The 21,492-nt window shown below is 42.2% G+C and overlaps 1 protein-coding gene across 3 annotated transcripts in view; it reads left to right on the top strand.

Annotated features, from left to right (window-relative positions):
• Positions 1-18,664, top strand: part of PLEKHA8 (pleckstrin homology domain containing A8) — an 87,143-nt gene extending 68,479 nt beyond the window's left edge. For 2 of the 3 annotated variants that reach the window (XM_022584249.2, XM_022584259.2), the window contains one exon: positions 1,309-18,664. In XM_022584249.2, the coding sequence (XP_022439957.1) occupies positions 1,309-1,506 (198 nt within the window). In that variant the 3' untranslated portion in view covers positions 1,507-18,664. The remainder of the gene's footprint in view (positions 1-1,308) is intronic. The other variant, XM_022584264.2, reaches the window with a different exon arrangement.
• The last annotated feature ends 2,828 nt before the right edge of the window (positions 18,665-21,492 follow it).

Genomic DNA, 21,492 nt, shown 5'->3' with positions numbered 1-21,492 from the left:
CTTTTGGTCTTTATCATTCATTCTGCTGAGCACTTGGATAGGTCTTTAAATCTGGAGACTCATATCCTTCAGTTCTGGGAGACTTTCTCACATTATATTTTTGGACAGTTGCCTTCCCCTCATTCTCTGCTCTCCCTGTACCCCTGTCATTATTTGAGTATTCATTATGTGCCAGGCAGTAGAATAAACACATCCTACATGTCCCATTAATCCCTCAAGTAAGGAAAGTGCTATCAGTCATCTTCTATAGATGAGGAAACTGAGGTTCTAGGAGTTTAATCACCTTGCTTAAATTCCTCAAGCTAATATGTAAAAGATTGGGGATTCAAGTCCAGGTCTCCTCACCCACGCCTGTGCTTTAACCACTGCATAATGCCGGTCACTTTCCAGTTGCAAAAAAGGAGAGGGTTGATTCTCAAAAGACTTTCAATATAAGGAAGCTCAAGGAAGCAACTGCAGAATGATTATTCAAGATTCCAAAAAGTCTCCAGAGAACTCAGCGGAGCCAAACCAGTAGGTGCCAGATAGCAGATTTTAGCAAGCTTAGGGAACAGTTGGCCTGCAAAGGGAGGGGAGCTATAAGGAGCTTAGGAAATCTTCCATCAGGGAAGCAGTGTGGTTGGTGGTGTAGTTGAAAAAGCATAGAGACGATTCTAAGTTCAGATCCCGGCCCTGGCGCTCACTAGCTGTGTGATGTCTCTCTGTCAAATAGGAATGTAAATTGTACAGGGTTCTTACAAAGATTAACTGGGATAAAATACGTTAAAGCATCAGTGTACAAGCAGGCAACAAATGTTAACCCCCTTCCTTTTTAGAAAATATTCAAGACTACAAAGGAAATATCCATGTAGGGGGAAATAGGAGACACGCAAAGAAAGTACGTGGAGATGAGATACAAATAGGATGGTGAGGCGCCCTGCCAGGCTGGCCACGTGCAGACAAAGACTGTGGTAGCAGCACGCATGCAGGTCATCCTGAGCGCTCAACCGGAAGGGGCTGGATCACTGTGAATGAGAAGGGAGCTTTTCTCAAACTGTTTTTCTCTCAGCATTCCCTGACTTGATGGGATTTTGCATCCTGAAGATGGCCCAGGAACATACTTGCTTCTTCTAGCCTTAAAGTGATTTGGTGCTTGAAACGTAATTTTAGAGTCCATGAGCTGAAAGGCTGTATGCCTTTTTTTTTCCACTCTTGCTCCCCTCAGCTCTGTATGTGTGTGAGTGTGTGTGCACGCATGCGCTTGTGCATGAGTATAATGTGCAAGAGAGCGAGCCGTGGTGCAGCTTCTCACGGGCAATTCTTTTGCAGTTAGCTCTGAGGGCAGCTCCATCCTATGAAGATTTTGTGGCTGCATTAACCATTAAGGAAGGCGACCACCAGAAAGCAGCTTTCAGTGTTGGGATGCAGAGGGACCTCAGCCTTTACCTCCCCGCCATGGAAAAGCAGCTGGCGATACTGGACACTTTATATGAGGTCCACGGACTGGAGTCTGACGAGGTGGTATGATGTCTGCAGGGCAGCGCCGCCTCCTAACTTCAGGGAATAAAGTTCGCTAAAGTGTTTCATTGCCCTACTTAATTTCCAGCAGCAGCTTCAGTCCTCTCCAATCCCTTACTTGGGGGGATGGAGAGGAGGAGGCAAAGCCTAGTGCTTTTATGTATAATTTTTTAAATGCATATATGTTTTGTGTGTTTAAAAATCAAGGTGCTATATATTCAGTTCAAAGGGCCTCCTGGAAACCAAATCATAGCTGTTACACAGACGTGAACGGCGAGTTATAAGAGCAGATTTGACAAATGAATTTGTTAGTATTGTGTTTTGCTTTTAGTTTTAATGGGCCACCCAAACCCAAGCTGAAAATGAGCAATTTTTTTATCAAGGACTGTAACTCATAGCCAGTGTTTCAGTCAATTTAGAATTAGACTAAAAATTTAGAGGGAGCTCAGCCCCTTTGTTGAAGCTATTGAAATATAGAGTTTGCTATTCCTAGACGTCCTGCAAAGAATCCTCTTCTCTGTGGCTCTGTGGGCCAGAAGAGCCTGTGTAGTCAGTGTGTCCGGGACGTTGGTGTGACCAAGCAGTGCCATCCCTGTTTATGGGCCAGGAGACTGGCTCTGAAGAGATGAGTGGTATGTCCTAGCCCCGAGCTGGAGGACAGTATGGGAGGTGTGGGACAGGTCATCTGAGGTGACCCCTGTGCAGTGCACACCCTCTGCCAGCCTGCTTTCCTCGGCATCATCTCAGTTGGACATCAGAGCAAAACCGTGACATTCAGGGATTATTATTAAACTTCAAAAGTAAGGTGTATAGGTCGAGGGATTTGCTCAGTCACACAGCCACTAGATAGAAGAGCCACGTGATTTCCATGTGTGATCTGGACCACCTCTGCATCAAAATCACATGGAGCGCTTGTTTGAAAAGCAAATTCCCAGGCCTTACCTTGACCTGAAGAACCAGAATTGTGGGATTGGGACTCAGGATAATAAACCTTGAATTTGAATAAACTTCCCAAGTTATTCTTGTGCACACAGGGTTGAAGAGCTACGAGATTAAATTCTAGTTTACCGAATTCCCAGTCTTCTGCCTGAACTAAATGATGTGTCCTTTTTTTCAAAGAGGGAGAGGCTATCGTTGAAACGAAGTAGTTAAAGGGAGAGTGAGAAATGGAGCAAGTTTACTCAGCAGGTTTCTTAATTGAGCCAGCAGGCCTTCAGGGACCACAGTTCTGAATGTGCTCTCTGATCAGCCTTGGCTTTATCACCAATGGTGCAGAGGAAGCTAAATGCAGCTGCTTATCTTATCTCAGAAGCTCTGGGACTGTGTCACAGTTTACAGGGGGGATTTAAGCCTTTCACAAAACAACCTTGTGTAGGCGTTCTCCTGAAGAGTGTGACGCCAGGACTGTGGCCCTAGTCTCTCAGTAGGCCAGGCTGCCAAGAGCGAGCGGCGGGGAGAGGCCATGGCTGCCTTCCCTGTCAGGGGCTACTCGCTTTAAGTAGCTGGAAGGGAAGCTCCCCGGGTAGAAGGTGAGTTCCTTTGAGGGGCACAGGTGATGCTGTCCCGAGGGCAAAGAGAACCCTCTCCTTAGGTGAGAGATTAATGTAGGGAGGGGTATTGATTTCTTTTGTCTGTCTTTAAACAAATGGGCATTTATGTAGCTCAAATTAACGAAGCAGATACTGTGCTCAGTAAGGACTTCTGGAAAATGCTTAACCTTTAGAAAAGCAACATCAAATATTTTAAGGCTAGGGAGAAAAAGGGTGCTAAAGTGATGTTGATTCTTTTGTATCTTAGCGCTTGCTGTTACCAGCTGCTAAGGTGTGCATGTTGTCTTCTCCCATTCGCACGAGTAATTAGTGCGGACCTCCTTCTCTGGCTAGTGTGAACATGATGGCAGGACTAGGGGATAAGTTAGACTTCCTGCCCTTACAGAGCCTCCTAAAAGGGAAAAAGAAAAAGCCACCAGCCTTTGCTTTACCTTGAATGAATGCACATTAGACATTGCACCATTGGGTGGGGACGCTGCCAGGAGATTGTAAGTGTTGTGAAGCACGACCGTTCTGAGCAAGTGGTGGTGCTCCCCGACACCTCAGGAGAGCTGGTCTGGCCTCTGGGAGAGAGGTGGGCACACTGAAAATACCTCAGATTTTCCACCGAGGCTTTGAATACACACAGAAAGAAAGCTGCTCAGCAGGGCCATTGCGCGGTTCTATAGGTACTGCCTTGGTGTATATGACCCAGTTTTCTGGGAAAGAAGGGTTTCATATTATCTGGGATCTTTGGGAACCCAGATCAGAGTAGCTTGAATAACTTGAATAAGCTGCATTACCTACTCAACACTTTTCCAACCCTACAGAAAGGGGATAATGTTTTTTGATAGGTATTTTCCTCACTGGAGCATACTAAGTTTACCTAAGATGCGTAAAGCTCTGGAAATTGAACTTCATATTAGATGACAAATTCAACTTGGCCTGACGCTTGGCACGGTCAGAGCTTCCTCCTGGACCTGCAGTATTTGCTTCTCCATTTTATTTAAAGGCATAATGTGTGCTAATTGACATTTACTATCTAAGACGAGGACAAAGAGAAAAGATAAGGCTTTCTCTCCATAATCCTCTAAGATTCCTGGGACCTCTAAGCTTTCTTTCTCTGACAATGAGAGGAGATGGGAAAACGCTAGTATGTTTGTTGGTTGCTCAAACGTTTTTAGGATTCTCTTTCTAGAGTAACCTTTAGAGAGATCCTGAAGGAAAAGAAAAGGTAATGTGTCTTCTAACTAATAAGTAGCGTTTGGACGACCTCCTATAAGGCACTTCCATACACATAATTTCATCGTGTCTGCACTTCTCCCCACTGCAGAAGCCAGCCCTTACACTTAGTAGGGATTAATATATATTTGTCTAACTGAACAAAATCCTTTCAATGATGGCAAATTTCTTTTGTCCTTGAAAGCAGATTTGATTCATTATACCTAATCTTGACAAAAATGTTAAGTTAGAGGGATACCTTTTGGGGAAGAACCAACTTGTGACTCTGAGGTAGGAATGATTTTCTCATCACCTCTTGATCCAGCTCCTCAGGTAGTTCTAGAACTGGGGCTCTTGGAATGTTGAGCACATCAGTCCCCAGGGCATTGACTTTGAAAGGCAGCGTTTGTTAGGATGTGTAAGTAGTGGCTTCAGGTGCCTTGTCATCATTATTTGTGTGTCATTCTGAAAATAAATGCTCCCAAAATGTCATATTCCACGATGAGGGATATCTGAACTCCATAGTTCAGCCCTGCTGCTTCTCTCTCCTCTTCTCTTACTAATGATTGCGAACAGTGCCCCCATCAGAGCACCAAATCCATCCCCTTTCTTAGCTGTTCTGCTCCATTCTTCAGCAGCAGCTTCTAGCACATCCGTGGAGCATCTGGCACAGACCTAGCCAGGGTCAGGTGCCCAGTCAGTGGGCATTCTCTTCCCCTCCCAGACTGCAAGAGCTTCTTAAAGAACCCCTGTTCCCATGTGTAGCTGTAAAGCGGGTGACCACATGGTGTGTAGCATCTAGGAAAGGTGATCTGTTATTAGATGAGTGCTGCTGGAAAGGTTTGCCGTCTCCTCTTTTTGATTATTAATTAATCAAAAGTTAATGCTTTCAACTTTATATTTTCGGAAAAGTGTTTTTAATTAAGAAAAATATGTGGTAAGGACCAATAAATAAATTATACCTTTCTTTATTAAATTTGAAGTAAGTAAAAGAGCTGAAGGAAGAGGTATCTTATTAAGGAAACTTAATCTGATTGTGAAAGTCATATGTATGAAGAAATATCATTTAAGTCAGTAGGAGGAGTCAAAGGGTCATGAGCGATACAAGATGATGTGATTTTGGAAACTTCCTGAAACACTACTTTTTATGTTTTTCTCTGCTAAACGACCATGTCCTATAAGAAGTTGGTTACATGATGGTGCATTTCTGAATCATCGATTAAAATCAGTTACTTCTGATATTAGTCATGGGTTTTATAACTCTTCAACTTCCCTGCCCTTGTGTTTCATTTCTTTTTTTAAGGTGAACTATCAACCTTTAAAAATTTTTTTAGATTTAGAATTTATAAGTACAGTACATTTTAAGCCATTGTTCTGTCAGCTGAGCTAACATGTTTGGTCTTGGAGGGGCTGACTTCCATGCCGTTTGTGATCTGGTGGACTCTGTACATGAGCTTCAGTGTCTACGGCAGCCCGTGTCCCTGTGACGTGCACATAGAGTGCTTTACTTAGAAACACACTCTGCTTCTGGGCAGCCCTTTGTGGTCTGCAGTTGCTTACTCAGGGGTTCATAAGAATGACAAAAATACCCACTAGCTGTCTAATAGTATTTTGAGACTGCTTATCTATTACAAGGGTGTTAGGGTCCTTTCAGCAATTCCATGAACATACTGTTCAGTAGACCTCCTCTGGAAATGTCCCCAGTCCTATCCTGGCGCAGGCAGTAAGTAGCCTGTGTACAGAAGCCATTTGCATGATTTCTTGTTGCGCTGCTGCATCAAGGCACTTGGAAGCGATCCTCAGCGGTACGGTTGACGCAGGCATTGATCTTTCTTCTCCACTGTTTCTATATAGCTTTAAATTAAAAGGAAAAAACATACCACTACTCTGCAAAGCAAAAGTTTTCAAAATTCTTCGGTTACCCTTTTTAATCACTTCTCTTTGAGCGTGAACAAATGTTTTCAGCTAAGCTATGTGAGAACACAACAGATCTTGCTTGTTTTAAGGACTGTCCATTCTATTTTATATATTTTAAAGTGTGATCAGTATTTCTTCCCTGTACTTTATAAACAGAAACCACCCTGAAATGGTTGATACCCCTTGCAAAGCTGATCTCATCCACAGACTCCTGCGTATCTGTGTCTGTTTATAGGTGTATATGGAGTCAGTGGTGACAAGAAAGGTGATCTAGAAGTAATTCTGTTGCTTCCCAGAAGGCTAATGAGCCAGTCTCCTGTGGCATGTTTGATGCATGAATCCCTTTGTGTCATGACAATTTTCACTAGAATGTCAGTAAACAGCCCAACTACCTCATATGAAATTGGCTGTGGACAATCTGTGTCAGATGAGACATGTGTTAAGGTTGATTTAATCTGGTTAATAGATTGGACAAAATGATGTCTCTATAAAGAAGAAAGATGTTAGACCAGATGCCAAAGGCTACAATGTACATAGATTTCCTTGGGTTGCTTTTTTAAGTCAGTGTTTAATTCTACCCCCAGTATTCTCATCTCCATTGTTTGTGATCTCATAGATCCATGCGCCTTGAATATCTGTCACATGCAATCCTATGTTACCTGTTCTTGTCCTTTAGCATTTTGAATGAGCATCATAATGACAGTAGAAAGCAACAGTAGAAAGCAAGTGTCCAGTGGTTTGTTGATTCCTTAATTTTAATGGACCTTTACTTAGAATATAATGTGTTGGAGCCTTTAAGGATCAACTGATAAATGAGAATTTCATGTTTAGGTTTCATGTAAAACTCTGTCCAAGTTCTAACTCTGTATCTTGTGGGGAGGGGGAACAAGGGAGGGATTTACTTTTTTTGCAAAAATATTTGAAAACATCTGTCAGATTTTATATTCATTAGTTATAATAAACTTATTTTTAAAGTATTTTATCAAGTGCTTCTCTTAAAGATTGTGTGGGTTTTTGCTTAATGAATATGCCAGTAATAAGTATCATTTATGGAACACATACTCTTTGCTGGGCATCATTCCAAGCTCTTTACAAATGTTAATACACTTAGTCCTCGTAATCACTCTATGGGGCCGGTACCGTTATTAACCCCAAGTTACGATGAGAAAACTGAGGCACAGATTGGGGAAGCCCCTGGTCTAAGGTCCCACAGCTGATGAGGAGCAGAGCCAGGCTACAGACTGAGGCGGCCTAGCTCCAGAATCTTTATAGCAAGCTCTTTAAACCTAAACAAGGCGTAATTTTGAAACATCAAATGACCACTGTAATGGCATTGCCCCTGGGTGTTCTAAGCACACTAGAAAGACTAGCTCCTGCCACAGGTGGCTGTGTTCTTTGGCCTGGCTTAAGTCTGTTTTCAGAGAAACCACAAACGCAGAACAAAGAGATGAATTTGCTGTGCTTAACGTCGGAGTTGCTGTTTGGTTACATTCAAAGCAGATACTTTTTTGCCTAAACCACTTGGTGCCGAAGTAGGGTTGGACTTGTTAGGTGTTCACTCTCTGATACTTGTTGGTGGATGTTAAGATGCCTGCAGATAGATAGATACGTGTGGCTGGCGATGGGGTGCAACCCTGCCCACACGGCCTCCTCTCCAGCCACCTCTTTAAATACATGAGCTAGGCCAGTTAGAACTGGGACAGGGAGGGTTGAAGGAAGAGAGAGAAACCAGTGAAGTGTGGTAGGTGTTTAAGCAAAAGGGTCCTGTGGAGTCTGAGCTGGGGTGGCCATGTTGGGCCACGTGCAAGAGAAGGAAGAAGAGAAAGCCGGTGGGAAAGGAAAGGATGGTGCAGGCACACCGAGAAGCAAGAACGAGGAATTGTGTAGTTGCCACACACCAGCAAACTTTCCTTGAAGGCTGGCTTTCCCTTTCCCACTTCTGGCTCCTGCCCTAGAATTCCTCCCCTTGAGAACCCTGTACCTTTACGGTAAGACCCTAGCCTTTTTTGCTTACGCTGCTTTTAGCGGGCTTCTATTCCTTGAAATAATCCCTGTGACAAGCACGTGTGTCTTTATTCCACACTGAATGTGGGCAAGTCCAGAAACACCCAAGTGATATACGTCGAAGAACCACCACCGCCATCATTCTCACTGTGTAAAATGGAAATGCCTCTCCAGACCTGAAGTCAGTCTGTATGGGCTCTGCTTATTCTAACTTAGGTTCAATTCCCCCAGAAAACCCCAGGGGCCTTTTTGTAATGGCTTTGTTCTTGCAAATTGTAAGCATCAGTTCTCCCAGAGATGGCGGTATAAGGACTAGCTGACCATCTCCTGCCTTCCCCCATACCTACCTGGAGCAGTGTGCTCAGATATGCGTGTGTGAAGACTCAGTCGCTGTCCCTCAGCTCTGCCCTCTGCAGTAGTTGGAAACCATGAAAAGACAAGCTTCCTGGAGGATGAACCAAGGTGGGTTCAAAAGAGACCATGTTTGGACATCTGTCCTCATTTCTGGTGGGCAGGAGAGCAAAGTTGCCTTGTGCTAATGAGGGGTCAGCTGAGGAGAGGCAATGTCCACTGCTTCCTATTCTTCCAGAACCTGAGAATACTGGTACGTTTTCTGTTTTATTACTATTCTACAAGAATGTGGATACACCTGGAATATGGAGTGTGGATAACCAGGTCATTCACCCGGCTTGTGGTCTTGGAGCTCCAATCCAGACCCATCTGCCTCCTGATCGTTGATCCTTAGATGTCCTGCCTTCGTCTGAAACCCCAGTTCCAAACGTGGTTGCCCCTTAAGCTTTGCCTTCTAAGTCAGTGGCATCACCATTATTCTCATCTCTCAGGCAAGAAATTCAGACACCCTAAACTCCCTCACTTCTACACTCTTTTCCCAGTTTGTTATGAAGGCCTGTCTTGGCCTGCACACTCCCAGTGGCTGCAGCCTTGATCTCTGAATTCTCTGCTTTTTCAGCCTGTCACTGTCTTTCTGAAAATCCTTGATGACTCCATGCCATGGTTCAGGTTGCTTTACAGACTTGCATTGCCCTTTCCCCTTCCTGAAAACCCAGGTTGAGTCTCTTCAGAAACTGCCCAGACGCAGTAAATCCCGGCCATCAATTTCACCTCTAAACACTTCCTGCACTTCTAAACAATACCACGTAAATTCGAACTTGATGTTGGGAAGTGTGACTGCATGAGAACTGGACTAATTCTTTGGTGCATGTTTTGGTTATCAGTGTAGCCGCCTCCCTCACTAAACCATAAACTTCACTTTCTTCAAAATAGTGTGCCCAGCACCCAACAGTGCCTTCCTGTCCATGGGAGGTTTCCAGGACTATCTTAGAAGTTGGGCATTACCTCTGACGGTGTTCCCTGGTTCCTTCAGGTGTGTTACTACTGTTATCTAGCTAGATAAAAATATTTTGAAGCAAAGCCATACACATCTCTTCTAGCCCTTCCTGCTTCCTTGGCTGCTCAAGAATTACTGACTGAACACTCAGAGTATAAATAATTTATGGGTTTTTTTGTATTTTGCCTTTGTTAATGCAGGTAATAAAATGTTTTTTTAATGGTGCTTATGTGTATCAAATTATGAACAATTAGAAGGCAAAGTCCAGCTCATGGTTCTCAGCCCTATTTGTACATTAGAATTAATAGAAGGACTTAAAAAACAAGCAAACAAAAACACTGATGGAGGGACTTCCCTGGTGGCGCAGTAGTTAAGAATCCACCTGCCAATGCAGGGAACACGGGTTTGATCCCTGGGCTGGGAAGATCCCACATGCTGTGGAGCAACTAAGCCCGTGCGCCACAACTACTGAGCCTGCGCTCGAGCCCACGAGCCACAACTGCTGAGCCTGCGCACCATAACTACTGAAGCCCATGTGCCGTGGAGCCCGCATGCCACGACTACTCAGCCCACAAGCCACAACTACTGAAGCCCGCACGCTCTAGGGCTGGCCTGCTGCAACTACTGCGCCCGTGTGCTACAACTACTGAGCCCACGTGCTACAACAACTACTGAAGCGCGCGTGCCTGGAACCCGTGCTCCGCAACAAGAGAAGCCACTGCAATGAGAAGCCTGCGCAGCGCAACAAAGAGTAGCCCCCGCTCATCGCAACTAGAGGTAGCTTGTGCGCAGCAATGAAGACCCAAAGCAGCCATAAATAAATAAATTTTAAAAAAGTAAACATTTTAAAATTAAAAACCAGTAAAAACAATTTCACCAGCGATGAAACAAAAGAAGGAGCCCGACCTTGTCATTGTGCCCTGAACTTCAAAAGATGATCACCAAAGAAAAAGACCACGTTTTTCTGGCAAGAATGAGAAGAGTTCCTAATCCTGCCCTTATTGAGGGAATTTGAAAAATCTAGAATTCTCATTACAATCTCAGATTTTGGAAAGAAGATTGGAGAGTTGGACAGGATGAGTAGACATCTCTTTCTTCCTCTGAGTGGGGCTGGTGCGTGTGTGTGTGTGTGTGTGTGTGTGTAGGTGGAAGGGGATTTTGCTGGGGAGAGATGGGTGAATAAGGAACAGGAATAACCGGCGCATCCCTGATTTAAGAGAAGAAGCCACGTCCCAAGGGTATTCTCCCCCATGCTATAGTAGATAATCTCTCCTCTCCATTCGGAGTTCACACCGGTGCAGGACTTAATATCACTATCAGAAGGCAGAGCAGAGTCCAGTCCCTCCAATAAGAGCCTGTATACACAGCTCTTCCTCCTTCCCCCATGCAGACAAGCAGGGCTCAGGTTTGGCTGGTACGCACTGGTATGACTGTGCGGGTTGTTAAAATATCGAAATGCTTCTATACCAAGCAGTAAATGATCACTCTCTGAAGTGACTCATGCTGCTTTGACCCCAGCCCCTCTCACGAGAACCACCCAACTCCAGACCACCCCACAATCCGGTACCTAAAAGGATAACCTGTGGCCTAACGAGGAGCCTTCAGACCCCTGCCCCAGAGCTGTGGTCAACCTGCTTTCTGCTTATTCAGTGTCTGTGTCATGCTAATTATTAAATATTTTTAATATCATCCATGCAGGAAAGTATATAGAACACAAGCTCACAGAAGAAGAGAAATAGCTGTCCAATAAGATGGGAAATATGCCAAGGAGAAGATACCAACACCATATCAAAGCAGATAAATGGTCTGAACAGACTTGCCCACCTTAAGCATGAGCAAATTTCAATTAAATGGCCTGGTAACCGCATAAATATGCTACAGGCAGCAAAGGGGGCAGAGTGGGGAACAGAGGAAACAAATAGGGAAGAAAAGCTAACCTAAGAAACAAAAGTTCCTACAGGTATATTGTGTTCTCAAAGAGCATCAAAAGAACAAGAATTCAGTAAAACAAGAGCTCACATGTGAGCTGATTAAACAAAATGAGATAAAAGGGCAGATTGCAGAGCTAAGGAAACAACTTGGCCAAAATAACACTATTATAGAACAAATCAATGAATTAGAAATAGCAAGAAACATGGTTGAAAACTGAATTGGTAACATAGAAGAAAGGGCTTGAGATGACTGCAAGTGAATGAAGAATTTAAAAAGCCAAGATTAATTCCTGAGAGGACAATTGTAGAAAGAAAAAGGTACTCTAACATTAATTGGTATCCAAAAAAAAAAGGAACTAAAAACGTACTAAAAGATATAATACAGAAATGTTTTCCTGGAATGAAGGAATGAATCTTCAGATTGAAAAAGTACACTATGTTGTAGGGAATCTTAGAGAAAGCACTTGACACCAAAACGTATCCTGATGAAGTTAATGAACTTAAAGAATGAAGAAAGAATTCCTCAGTGGTTAGGAAGAAACACCAAAGGGCCTCAAACTTCTTTATCACCAGATTCAGAGATTCAGTGACAGAAGGCAATGGAGGAATGTTTCCAAAGTTCTGAGTGGGGAAAAAAGAGTGCCTTAAATATATTTTTTAATTTATTTTTTTATTGAAGTATAGCTGATTTACAATGTTTTGTTCATTTCTGCTATACAACAAAGTGGCTCAGTTATACACCTATATACATTCTTTTTTATATTCTTTTCCATTATGGTTTATCCCAGGATATTGAATATAGTTCCATGTGCCATACAGTAGGACCTTGTTTATCCATTCTATATACAATAGTTTGCATCTACTAACCCCAAACTCCCAATCCATCCCTCCCTAACACTCCCTCCCCTTTGGCAACCACAAGTCTGTGCTCTGTGTCTGTGAGTCTGTTTCTGTTTTGTAGACAGGTTCATTTGTGCCATATTTTAAATTCCACATATAAGTGGTATCATATGGTATTTGTCTTTCTCTTTCTGACTAACTTCACTTAGTATGATGATCTCTAGTTGTATCCATGTTGCTGCAAAAGGCATTATTTTGTTCTTTTTTATGGCTGAGTAATATTCCATTGCATATATATACCACATTTCTTTATCCGTTCATCTGTCAATGGACATTTAGGTTGCTTCCATGTCTTGGCTGTTGTGAATAGTGCTGCTATGAACATAGGGGTGCGTGTATCTTTTTGAATTATAGTTTTGTCTGGATATATGCCCAGGAGTGGGATTGCTGGATCATATGGTAATTCTATTTTTAGTTTTCTGAAGATTAGTATATTATTGCCAACCGAGTTGTCAAATATAACGTCAAGTACTCTTAAACATGCAAGAACTCAGAGAATGCAACACCCGTGAGCCCTTCTTAAAGAAACCATTTGATAGGAGAAATGAATCAAATAAAAGCACTGGTGGTGAGCATTGAATTTATATAAAGAACCGAGACCAAACTGGGAATTGTAGTTGTATTGTAGATACAGATTGCAAATATTATAAACCTTTATAATATAACTAATAAGTTGAAAGTGGGGAAAGGGAGGTATAAGAGTACCAATCTCTTATTTTCCTAGCAGAGAGCTGATATTGTCTAAAATAAAAAGTTATAAAGTATATATATAATGGTATTTTTTTTAATAAGCTTGAATGGATCTTGAAAGAAATACCTCTTGGGATAAAGAAATATTTAAAGTTTAGTAATGGCTTCAGTATAGTCTCTTATCCTAAATACAAGCAAACTACCTGAATGCTTTTTTAAAAACTTAGTATGATTAGAAATAAATTTGAAAAAATAAGTATACATCTATGTTTATAAAAATGTCCTCTATTCTTTTTAATCTGTATCTGTGTAAAAAAACGTCAGGAATGATATTTAAAGTTAATGATGGTTTTTTTGTTTTGTTTTGTTTTTTTGCGGTACACGGGCCTCTCACTGTTGTGGCCTCTCCTGTTGCGGGGCACAGACTCCGGACGCGCAGGCTCAGCGGCCATGGCTCATGGGCCTAGCCGCTCCGCGGCATGCGGGGTCTTCCCAGACCGGGGCACGAACCCATGTCCCCTGCATCGGCAGGCAGATTCTCAACCACTGCGCCACGAGGGAAGCCCAATGATGGTTATTTTTAAGTGTGTATTGATGTAGTTTTACTTTTTTATTTGTCATTTATTATATTGCTTGACTTTTGTTTGATAACTATGCTACCTTCTTTTTTTTTTTAGTTTCATTTATTTATTTTTGGCTGTGTTGGGTCTTCGTTTCTGTGCGAGGTCTTTCTCCAGTTGCAGCGAGCGGGGGCCACTCTTCATCGCGGTGCGCAGGCCTCTCACTGTCGCGGCCTCTCTTGTTGCAGAGCACAGGCTCCGGACACGCAGGCTCAGCGGCCGTGCCTCACGGGCCTAGTTGCTCCGCAGCACGTGGGACCTTCCCAGACCAGGGCTCGAACCCGTGTCCCCTGCATTGGCAGGCAGATTCTCAACCACTGCGCCACCAAGGAAGCCCAACTATGCTATCTTTTTATTTTAAAATTAGGGCAGGAGGCCCCGTCTAAAACAAGGTTTAAAATCATCGTATAGTGTGAGTGGACCTCTGACATATGCTGCCCCTTATAGTGACATTTGCTTTATAACTTCTAGCAAGGTACCTTAAAATTTTAACTTAATCTCACCACACTTCCCTTTTCCCCCTGGTTATTTTTCACTCATAAGCCGCTATTTCTTTACTCATATATTGTTCATCTAAATGTCCCATCTTATACAGCTTATGAGTGTTATATTCTTTGGGGCTAAGGGGGAAAAAATGGAACACCCAGTATGAGACCTGCTGACTTGCCCAGTGCATCTGAAACATGAAAAAAATAGGAAAAGAAGCCATTTGGAGTAGCTGACAGTCATCTTACAAGAGGAAGCCAAAAAGACTCAGCAACTTGGGAATTTTGCACATGAATTGGCTGCAGTCCATTGGAGAGGCTGAAAGATTTCTTTCTTTGTGCTTCTGGGAGCTTGGAAATGAAACGTCAACCCCTCCCCTGCCCAAGTGAAATTGCTGGTCAATAGAACTGTACCTCGGTATTAGCTTGTGCTGATCAAATTCAGCTTCCCGGGATGGCAGATGCAAGAATGCAGCAGTAACCTGTCTTCAGTAAGCATCTGTTTTCAGGACCATTCAACATTATGTTGGTGGAAACCCACGGGAGCCCTGTATTCTATTGTGGCATGCGTGAGAGCAACTCAGGACCCTCTCTCTGTCACACAGTTTTATAAAATCCCAAATCTTTGACTTGATTGGTATAGAAAAACGATCACAGGATTGTAGAACTGGAAGACTCCTTCATCTGTGGTGCATGATCAGTATCCCAAAAGGTTATCAGGATCCAATCAGGAATTGTACATAACGTGCACAGCACAGCGTCGAGCTCAAGGTAAGAGCTCCAAAAATGGTGGTGGTGATAGTAATAGTTGTTGTTATTATTACTGTTTTAACAGGAGGTAAAACTTTAAAGGCCATCATGTCTGGAGTTCTCCTAGCTGAATAAGCCTTTTCTTAATTTGGCCACTTGTCCCTGCTCTCACAGAGGATCCAGTGCTGCCTCTAGGGCAGGTCCCCTCCCCGCACTGAATGTCATGCCACCTTCAAAAAGGAGACCTTCACCTAATCCCGTTTCCACGGAGACCGCGGCATTTCCTCTTCCTTGCCTGAGTTCTAGAGCCAGCTGTGATGCTTCATAGCTGTATCCCAGTTGGAGGATTCCAGAAGAAGAGCTCACAGGGCATTAGGGTGGACCTGACACTTTCTATAGGACATTCCCCCTCACTCCAGAGAACATCTAATACATTTTTCTGCCCTAATCTCCTCTCCCCTTGTTCTGGAACACTGATTTCTTTGAGTGACAGCCCCTTCACTGCTCTGAGTTCTGGTTGGGCCCCCAGTCACAGTGCCCAGCCCTCTGGCCACAGCAGTGGGCATGTGATCCAGAATGGGCCCATCCTGGGACTTCTCCAGGATCATATATTTGGACACTGGGAGAGAGTATCCATGTTATGAACTGCATGTTTGTGTCCCCCCAAAATTCATATGCTGAAACCCTACCCTCCGTGGGATGGTATTAGGAGGTGGGGTCTTCTGGAGGTAATTAGGGTTAGATTAGGTCATGAGGGTGGGACCTTCCTGATAGGATCAGTGCTCTCGTAAAAGGAAGGCAAGGGGTCTCTGCCGTGACCAGGAAAGCTCATGTGAGGACATAACCAGGAAGAGGACCCCCACCAAGAACCAACCAGCCTGCCTGCTGATCATGGACTTGCAGCCTCCAGAACTGGGAGAAATAAGCATCTGTTGTTTAACCCACCCAGGCTATGGTATTTTGGAATAGCAGCCCCAGCTGACTAAGACATCCCTTTTCTCTAGGGTTACCAACCTGCGGTGGCATAACAATGACTCATGGGCAGCCTGCCCCCCTTGGCTGCGTGTGGAGGTCTGAGACAGGAGGGGTAGATGGGGCAGCAGAGAGCTGAGGAACGGCAGCACGGAGGGCAGAGAGCGAGAGGATGTGGATAGACGCTGCTGAGTGCTGTGTCAGACCGTGTCTGGGGCGGGTCCACGCCCGCCTCTCCCAGTTATACAAACCAACACTTCCCCCTGCTTCTTGCACTTGTAACTGAAAGAAGCCTGAGCAATTTTCAAATGAGTCCAAGACATTTGCCTTTGGCACTATTATCACCTTCTCTCTCAATGCTTTCCACCTCCACATGATATGTGGACACAATCTTCTGTGGTTAATAGAAGGAAAAGGAGCAACGTGCCTAAACGAGGGCCAGCTGGAGGTCCAGTTAAGTCATAACTGCTTGACTCTACAGCAGCACCAGGACACCGGGCTGAGTCTTTGCTTTCCGTTAGTCTTTACCTCCTTCCTAAATTACAATACATGAATCTTCATGTACCACCCAGAACTGTGTGAAGAACTTCAAAGTATCTCATTTAACCCTCAGAATAACCCGGAAGTATATGCTATTATTATTAACTACATTTATATAGGAAGAAACTGAGGCTTAGAAATGCTGCTCTGTCTGCCCAAGGAGCATGCATGTGAGAGGTGGAACTGAGCCGTGAGCCCAGACAGGCTGACTCCAGAGCCCACATCCTTATCACTAAGTGACTGATGTAGGAGAGCAGACACCTGGAGTCGGATCCTAGCTCTGCCATCCCTGCCTGCTGGGCTCTGTGCAAGCTAGTTACATTCTCTGAGCTTCACTTTCTCCTCTCTAAACCGAGAGAATGAGGTGACACTCCCTGCTCTTGATTTCCTTGCAGGGATTAAATGTGGCAGCGTATGAAGATCCCCTGGCGTGTTGCCTTACTCACCTGGACAGGCACAAGCTTGTAGGTATTTTCATCATGGCCCACGTTCGAATCTCCTGGACACGTAGTGGGAGCTCACATTTTGTTCAGATCCATCCGTACCCTTCTTATCTTCCTGAGCGAGAGGGTAGAAACTGCATGGGACTGGAATGGACAGGTCTGGATTCTGGTTCTGCCCTTGTAATTTACACTCTGGGTCATCTTGGGCAAATCATTTAACCCCTTGAATCTTTATTTCCTTGTCTTTAAGACTGAGATGGCGTTGTTATGAGGAGTATGTGAGATGAACATATCTATAGCACATAGCACTGTGCTTGGCACATGGCAAGTACTAGTTAAGTTGTGGTGGTGGAGTGGTTAAAGAGGTACCTGCTTCTGACATGTAGTTAATTCCTCCTCAGCTCACTCTAATTGCACGTAGACAGAAAGGAAATTACATTCTCAGGAAGGACATCTTTAGACTGTTCATAAATGTCATCACTTATACTTAAGGCTTTTTCTTTTAAGTTTCTTATAGTTATTTGTTTTAATCTGCTAAATATTCAGGATTGGTAGGAGAGGAAGTTTCTTTTAAAAGAAAATTATTTAAAATATCTTATGTTTTAGAAAATAAGATGTTTAATCACACACCAAAAGTGAAATCTATCTAATATAGCCCCGTGCCGGTCCCTGCATTGTAAAACTGAGTTCTATTGACAAAAGTCTCCACAACCAGGCAGGAAGTAAAACACTGCAAACAAGTGAGTACCTATGGTGTGCAAGGCACCGTGATAGGTGCCTTGCAGACATAGGAATGAATCATACACACCGTGCTCTCCAGGAATTTTCAGTCTAGGAATGGAGATAAGACATGTTCTTGAATTACTTTCTTATAAAACAGAATGTAATACAAGCTCTACAAAAAGTGTAAACAAAATGCTTCAGGATCCCAGAGGGGAGAGTGTGTCCTTTTAGTTGAGGGCATAGCACAAAGGCTCCCTAGAGGGAGTGGCAATGAAGTGGGAGCATAAAGAACATTGTACCAGTTAGCACTCTTTTGGTTGCAAGTGACCAAAGACCTAACAAACACTATCAACCAACTCAGCCTCGTTGACATTTGTAGAAAACTACATCCATTTACAAAATACAAGTCCTTTGCAAGTACACATGGAACATTCACCAGGCTAAACCATGTGCTAACCATAAAACAAAATCATTGACTTGGAGAAAGATTCTGGGAAGATGGGAATGGCAACAGTATAATTTTTCGGTCTCTGAATTTCCACATAAAAACAGACAGAACAACAAGAGAGCAAAACCAAAACTTCATGAACATCTTTTACTACAAAACTAGGTATTTTAGTTTGCTAGGGCAGTAGCAAATTACCACAAACTAGTTGGCTTAAAACAACAGAAATTTATTCTGTCAGTTCTGGAGGCTAGAAGTCCAAAATCAAAGTGCTGGCAGGGTTGTGCTCCCTCTTCTTAGCTTCTGATGTTTGTCAGCAATCCTTGTGTTCCTTGGCTTGTGGCAGCATCCCTCCAATGTCTGCCTTTATCTTTAAGTGGCTGTCTTCCCCTTGTGTCTCCAAATCTCTCTCTCCTTATTATAATACCAGTCATTGGATTTAGGGCCCACCCTAACTCTGTATAACCTCATCTTAACTTGATTATATCTGCGAAGACCCTGTTTCCAAATAAGGTCAGATTCACAGCTGCCAGGAATTAGGATTTAAACATATCTTTTGGAGGGACACAATTCAACCTGTAACACAGGGTGGCATTATACCTAACAGTATGAATGAATGCTTCCCCCGCCCCGCCCCGCCCTCACCAAAGATCAGGAACAAGTTAGGATGTTTGTTCTAACCACACCACTTCCATTCGTTATTGAAGTTGAGGTTCTAGCCAGTGCAGTAAGGCAACAAAAGAAATAAAAGTATACAGATTGAAAAGAAAGAAGTAAAACCTTTTATTTGCAAAGGATGTATGTCTGCAGCAGAAAACCCTAAGAACTCTACAAAGACAACTAGAGCTAATAGCTGAATATAGGATGTTTGCAGGAGACAAGATCAGTATAGAAAAATAAGTTGTATTTCTACATACTAGCACAAAACAATTAGAAAATGAAATTTGAAAAGCAGTGCCATTTAAAATAGCATAAAAAATCAAGAATAAATTTAATAAAATATGTATAAAACCTCTACACGGAAAACTGTAAGATATGTCTGAGACAAGATATAGAAGACCTAAAATAAATTTTTTAAGTTATACCATGTTTATGGGTTAGAAGATCTGACAGGATGCCTCCGACGTGTGTGTGTGTGTGTGTGTGTGTGTGTGTGTACGTGTGTGTTTATCACGGCACAAAGCAATTCTTTCCTATCAGCTGGGTTTCCTACAATTCAACTCAATTCAATTCAATTCTGACATTATCTACCTAGAGAAAACGTCAAATTCCACAGGTTAAGGGCTCAGTCCTGCAAGACTACCCTCCCCTGACTTCAGATGCCAATCACAAGTCCAGATTGTTACCTGTGCCTCTCACTGACTGCAACCCCATTCTTGGGTTCAATTAACTTGCTAAATTAGTTCACAGAACTCAGAGAAACATTTTACTTACACTTACCAGTTTATTATAAAAGGATATACCACAGGAACAGCCAGATGGAAGAAATGCGATATATTTCTTATTATAAATCACAGTATCACAATGTCATTTCTTCCAAAATTGATCTAAAGATTCAGTGTAATCCCAGTAAAAATACTAGCATGTAGATATGATACCAAAAGCATGAGCAGCAACACCAATAACAAATAAATAAATTGAACTTCATCAAAGTAAAACACTTTTGTTCATCAGAGACATTGTCAAGAAAGTGAAAAGCTGAACTACAAAATAGAAAATATTTGCAAACCGTATACCCGATAAGGGACTTGTATCCAGACTATAAATAGAAGACATAACTCAATAACAAAAAGACAGACAACCTGATTTAAAAGATAGGCAAAAGAGAAATAGCCGTTTCTCCAAAGAAGATATATAAATGGCCATTAAGAATGTGAAGAGATACCCAACGTCATTAGTCATTAGAGAAATGTAGTGAAAGCAACAATGAGATATCACTTCACACCTATTAGGACGGCTATAATGAAAAACAAACAAAAAAAACATAGCAAGGATTGGAGAGAATATGGAGAAGTTGAAACCCTTGTACATTACTGGTGGGAATGTAAAATGGTGCCGGTGCTGTGGAAACAGTTCGGCAGTTTCTAAAAGAAAACTGAACATAGAATCATAAGACCCAGCATTCCACTCCCAAGCATAGACGCAAAGGAATTGAAAGCAGGGACTTGAACAGACGCTTGTATGCCAATATTCATTGCAGCATTATTCACAATAACCAAAAGTGGAAATAACCCAAATGTCTATCAGTACATGAATTGGTAAACAAAATGTCGTCTGTACGAACAATGGATTATTCAGCCATAAAAAAAAAGGAATGATGTTCTGATACATCCTATAAAATGGACAAATCTTGGAAACATTATACTAAATGAAGTAAGCCAAACACAAAAGAACAAACATTGTACAATTACATTTACATGAAATATCAAGAGTAAGCAAATTTAATAGAGACAGAAAGTAGAGATTACCAGGGGCTGGGAGGAAGGGTAATGGGGAGTTAGTGCACACTGGTTACAGGATTTCTGTTTGGGATGATGAAAATGTTTCAGAACTAGATATTGGTGATGTTTGTACTACATTGTGAATGTACTTAATGCTTACTTAAACGTGATTAAAATGGCAAATTTTATATTACATATATTTTTCACAATTTTTTAACTTAATAAAGCAATATACCAAAACTCATTGCATGAATTCTATACTTTGAATTGCATACTTGAATTTTACTCTTGACTTGTAAACTTTAAATGGGTGAATTGTGTGGTATATGGGTTATATCTCAATAAACCTGTCTAAAAAATACCAGTAGGATTTTGCAGAAATTGATGAACTAATTCTAAAATTTATGTGAAAATGTACAGGGCCTAGAATAACCAGAGGAATCTCGAAAGTTAACAAAGTTGGAGGACTTACATTAGCTAATTACAAGACTTTCTATAAAGCTGTAGTAATTAAGATGGTATGGTATAAAGAATCAAGGAACAAGAGAGAGTTCAGAAATAAACCCACATTTATGTAGTCAATTAATTTTGGTCAAAATATCAAAGAAGTTCAATGATGAATGGCAGATCTTTTCAACAAAATGTGCTGGAACAACTGCCTATCTATACGGGGAAAAAAATGAACCTCAATCCATACCTTACACCACACAAAAAATAATTCAGGATCACACAACTGAACGTAAAAATTTTTAAAGTCTAAAGGTTCTCTGAGGAAACTTAGGGCACTATCTTTGTGAATTTGGAGCAGACAAAGTTTCAAACATATGTAAATCATATTTAAATTTTAAAAGTTATTAAAAACAAACAAACAAACATGTTCTAAGGAACAACAGTGTTAAAACAGCAGGGCCAATGTTACAAGGTCAGAAGAGCCAGACCAAAATGGTAAGTTCAAAAACATGAATTCCCTCAAATCAGTTAGAAAATATGCAAAACACAATAGAAAAAGTTATAAAGGCTATGACTAGATAATTCA

Source organism: Delphinapterus leucas, chromosome 9 (genome assembly GCF_059928025.1).
Source record: "Delphinapterus leucas isolate spDelLeu-1000000601 "Yukka" chromosome 9, BTC_Dleu_Yukka2, whole genome shotgun sequence".
NCBI lineage: Eukaryota > Metazoa > Chordata > Mammalia > Artiodactyla > Monodontidae > Delphinapterus > Delphinapterus leucas.
The sequence above is the reverse complement of the archived record's forward strand: the minus strand, read 5'-3'. Positions and strand labels throughout refer to the sequence as shown.